At 45.4% G+C, this 4,508-nt stretch overlaps 1 protein-coding gene across 4 annotated transcripts in view; it reads right to left on the reverse strand.

Moving 5' to 3' along the window:
• Positions 1-3,970, reverse strand: part of DDIAS (DNA damage induced apoptosis suppressor) — a 23,100-nt gene extending 19,130 nt beyond the window's left edge. For 2 of the 4 annotated variants that reach the window (XM_023762204.1, XM_006098471.3), the window contains exon 1: positions 3,875-3,970. In XM_023762204.1, coding sequence (XP_023617972.1) covers positions 3,875-3,894 — 20 coding nt within the window. In that variant the 5' untranslated portion in view covers positions 3,895-3,970. The remainder of the gene's footprint in view (positions 1-3,874) is intronic. The other 2 variants (XM_023762203.1, XM_023762205.1) reach the window with 2 other exon arrangements.
• Between the last annotated feature and the right edge of the window lie 538 nt (positions 3,971-4,508).

The following is a 4,508-nucleotide window of genomic DNA, read 5'->3' on the forward strand; positions in this document are numbered from 1 at the left end:
ACACTGGGTACAAAGGTGTGTGCACCACAGGAAGTGCTATAGCAGCAGGGGACACCAATGTGCCCCACATTTCTAGGGTTTGTACTCCAGTCTGGCCAGGACAATCCCAATTTATGCCTCTTTCCTAATTTAATTCCTAATAGTCCCCTTCTCTCCTACTACCACTTTAAATGGCTCTTGGTTTGGGCTCTGAATTGCACGGTCCCTCTATGGTGTCAGGGTGACTGCCTAGGAGAGGGTATCAGCATCAGCCACACACTCTTCACCTCCCTGCAACAATATGGGTTTTTATGTTGAGTCCAGATATCTGACCCCTTCCTTACTGTGAAAATCATTTGGGGTTTTTTTCTGTTGTCCTTTTTGGCCTGTTGGCCAGAGTGTTTAATAACTTTAGTCTTCAAAGAGAAATAATCTCTGTCCACTTTTCTATCTAGAAACCTCCCTGAAAAAACCTGATGATTCAAATAAATGAGTAACTGGTAAATATCTGGAACTTCACCTCCAAACAGTATTTAAACCTTTTCCCTGGCTGGGTGGCTCAGTTGGTTGGAGCATCCTCCCATACACCAAAAAGTTTGCAGGTTTGATTCCTGGTAGGGGCACATATCTAGGTTTCGAGTTCAGAAGGCAACTGATTGATGTTTCTCTCTCACATGATGTCTCTCTCTCTCCCCTTCCTCTTTCTCTAAAATCAATAAGCAAATCAATAAGCCTATCTCCAGGTCAGGATTAAATAAATAAATAAATAAATAAACCTTAAATTCTGAAGAACCAAAAAATAAATTTTGTTTCTCACCCCCTATGTCCATGACAATGTGTGGATACTTCTTTGTTTTCTTTAACCAAAGGGTCCTTATTGCCAGAGGCTAAAACCAACAGTAGTTAGCATATGAATGCAAAAAGACCCACTGGAAGGCCAATGGACTTTGATATTCAGCAGGGCTGAAAATCAGCATAATATTGCCCTGCTGTGGGCTCAATGGCTCAAGGCAATTTCCTAACCTGATAATCCTTATACTGTTTACCAAACTTTACCTTTGATCTGCCTGTATGCATTGCTAAAGGACAAATGTTGATTCAAATAAATAAATAGTGGACCAGACCAGGGAGCCAGGAACCAGTACCCTGATTCCTGGTTCCAGTCCATAGCATGCGTTCCCCCGAAAAGTGGCCGCACAGAAAGTGCTCATTTAAATTGGGCCAAAAGGAAAAAAAGTCCCCAGGGAACCCTTCAGGAAGAAGTGCTCATAATTGCTCACTTAAACTGGGCAATAAGGACCTGTGCCCCGAAACCAGTCTGGAGGAAATGCTCAGGAGAAACCAGCCAGGACAAAGTGCGCACAGCACCACACACCAGCTGGCTGAATTGCACCCCTCACCCAGGGACCCCTCTGCTCCTCAAACACTGGCTACACCTAGAATAGCGAATTTGCATTCAGGTCTCTCCATGACCCTTAGAGGACCAGCCCTGACCTCACACAGTGCTGTGAAGCCACCAAAAATTAACTGAAAACAAACAAACAAAAATACCCCACACACAGCAATTTCCCACAGCAATCCCTTCCACCAAAGTTTGCTAGAACCTCTGAAGACCGCCCCTGCCCCCTGAGCAGTCCTTGCACAGGAGACATCCCTTCACCTTTTCCTCCCAGGGTGGTACCTCCTGGGATAGATACTGAGGAAAAGCAAGTTCTCTCAGAACAGAAGCAACCAAATGTCTGCAAGTGGCAGCAGGATGATTCATGTGTTCCTTTTGCTCTGCACTCAGGTAAACTGGGATGGGAAGTAGTGCACTCCCAAATTTGGTCCAGAGGCAGTGCTCACAAAAAGTGGTCCCACAGGAGGTGCTCAATTTGAGCCTGGAGGATGTGTCCCCGGGAGACCAGCCTGGAAGCTGTGCTCACAAAAATGTAGCCACACTGGAAGTTCTCACTTAAGTTTGCGCTAAAGAACATGTTCTTAGCGAAGTGGTCCATAAGATGTGCTCACAAAAGATGGTCTCAGGTGAAGTGCTCACTTAAATTGGGCCTGGAGGACATGTTCTAGGGCAGTGGTTCTCAACCTTCTGGCCCTTTAAATACAGTTCCCCATGTTGTGACCCAACCATAAAATTATATTCGTTGCTACTTCATAATTGTAATGTTGCTACTGTTATGAATTGTAATATAAATATCTGATATGCAGGATGGTCTTAGGCGACCCCTGTGAAAGGGTCGTTCAACCGCCAAAGGGTCTCAACCCACAGGTTGAGAACCGCTGTTCTAGAGGAAACTGGTCCAGAAAAAATGCTCATGTGAAAAGAGTAGAGAAAGTGTTTACAGAACTCTAGCCAGCTGAGTGCACCCCTTACCACAGGCATCCCCTCTGATCCTCAGATGGATGGAGAAATTGCCTCCAAGTTTCACCTTGCTCCTTACCCCAGGCACCCCCACTACCTCTCACAGGTTGGCTGGAAGTGGATGGAGCAATGCATTTAGGTCTCTTCTCATCCCTTTCCCCAAGCAGCCAGGCCTACTGTCCATCACAGGCTAGGCTAAATCTGAGATGAAGAATTTGACTCCAGGTCCCTCCTCAACCTTGACCTCAGGACACCCTCTGTCCATCACATACTTGGTGGAGCCAGAAAAAACCCCATCAGCTCCAGGTCTCTCCTCACCTGTTTCCCCAGGCACTCTTCTGCCCATCACATTGAGAAGGCTAAAAAGGGCTAATTCAAATGTACCCCTGATATTTTGGGGGCTAGCAATTGGAATCCATGCCAGCAAGATTCTTGATAACCTATAATTAAGTCATTACCTCCTTCCCAGAAATTGGTCTTGCAGAACCTGCTACAGAGGCCATAAAACTGTGAACAGTGCACTGCCCTGGTGGGAGGGTTATTAACGCTGGTGCCAGGCCAAACCATCAGGTATGGCCTGGAGACCCCAAACACTTGGGGGCCTTCTTGAAAGGCCCGTGAAAAGGACCGGAAGCATAATCCATATTTTCGGGACAAAAGACCACAGGGAGATATAAAAAGAAGCCCCCTGCCTGTTTCGGTAATCAGATTTGGAAAGCTATTCCCTGAGTCCGTTGGCGTAATTAAACAGTGTCCCTCCATTTCTTTAAAACATCACTTGGTTTTCTTGGGTCTTCTCCAACAACATGCTGGGCTGGTGTCAGGATGAATTATTTGCCTCCAGGTCTTGCCCTTTTTGCCTGGAAAACCTGGCTAGAGCCAAGATACAGAATTCAGCTTAAGGACTCTCCTGGCCCATTAATCTCAAGACACTCTCGGCCCTTCACACCATGGCTGGAGCCAGGAGAGAAAATTTGCCTCCAGGTTTCTCCTTGTTTTTTAACCTATGAACCCAGGACATAAAGCCACACCCAAAGACTCCAGACCCCAGACACATAGCTAAAAAGATTTGATACCAGACCACATGGCATGGATTCCAATTGCTAGCCCCCAAAATATCAGGGTTACATTTGAATTATCCCTTTTTAGTCTTCTCAATGTGATGGGCAGAAGAGTGCCTGGGGAAACACGTGAGGAGAGACCTGGAGCTGATGGGGTTTTTTCTGGCTCCACCAAGTATGTGATGGACAGACCCTGGGGATGGAACCCAGATCCATAACCAAGACCTTATAGCCAGACTCCAGAGTTGGAGGCGGACAATGGAACCCAGTTGCTGCCAGACGCAGAGGCTGAACCAGATCCTCATGATGTAAACAGACTCATGACTCAATAAAGAAAACTCATGACTCTCTAAGTTCATGCAGCTAGCCTCACAAATGCAGAAAAGAGGAAAATAACTCAAAGCACTTCTAAATTCTACCAAACACTGCAGAAATAGAACAGGAAGGTGGACAGAGTGAATAAAATAATGCCTACCTTTGCTGGCAGATGTTCATGATCCTTCAGGTGCAGCAGTTTCCAGAAGTTAGCAGTGTCTTTGCCATTAATTTCATATGGCCAGTTCATCAGTACTGTGGATAAAAAAAAAATACTTGATTACCCTAGCTGGTTTGGCTCAGTGGATAGAGCGTTGACCTTCGGACTGAAGGGTCCCAGGCTCAATTCCAGTGAAGGGCACACACCCAGGTTTCGGGTTCGATCCCCAGTGTGGGGGCATGCAGGAGGCAGCCGATCAATGATACTCTCTCATCATTGATGTTTCTATCTCTCTCTCCCTGTCCTTTCCTCTCTGAAATCAATAAAAATATATTTAAAAAAATTTTCCTCACACTTTGTAAGTTCTAACAGCTGGGCTAATAATCAAATTAACAAGCAATTCAAAGTTTAATACATGTTAAGGGGAGTTTGCATGCAAATGAATAGCAAAAACAATGAGGTAATATTGAGTATATAGGACATTTTGGAAAATGGGGGAACAGGGTCTTAGACTATAGGCGAAACGGGCTATAAGCAGGTAATTTTTAAAAAGTGCAACATACGTGGCAGGATACTTTTTTTAAGGCAACCTCCAATGCAATAGTACATGGGACGGGGGAAGTAAGGAGGTCAA

This window comes from Myotis lucifugus, unplaced genomic scaffold (assembly GCF_000147115.1).
Source record: "Myotis lucifugus unplaced genomic scaffold, Myoluc2.0 scaffold_236, whole genome shotgun sequence".
Taxonomy (NCBI): Eukaryota; Metazoa; Chordata; class Mammalia; order Chiroptera; family Vespertilionidae; genus Myotis; species Myotis lucifugus.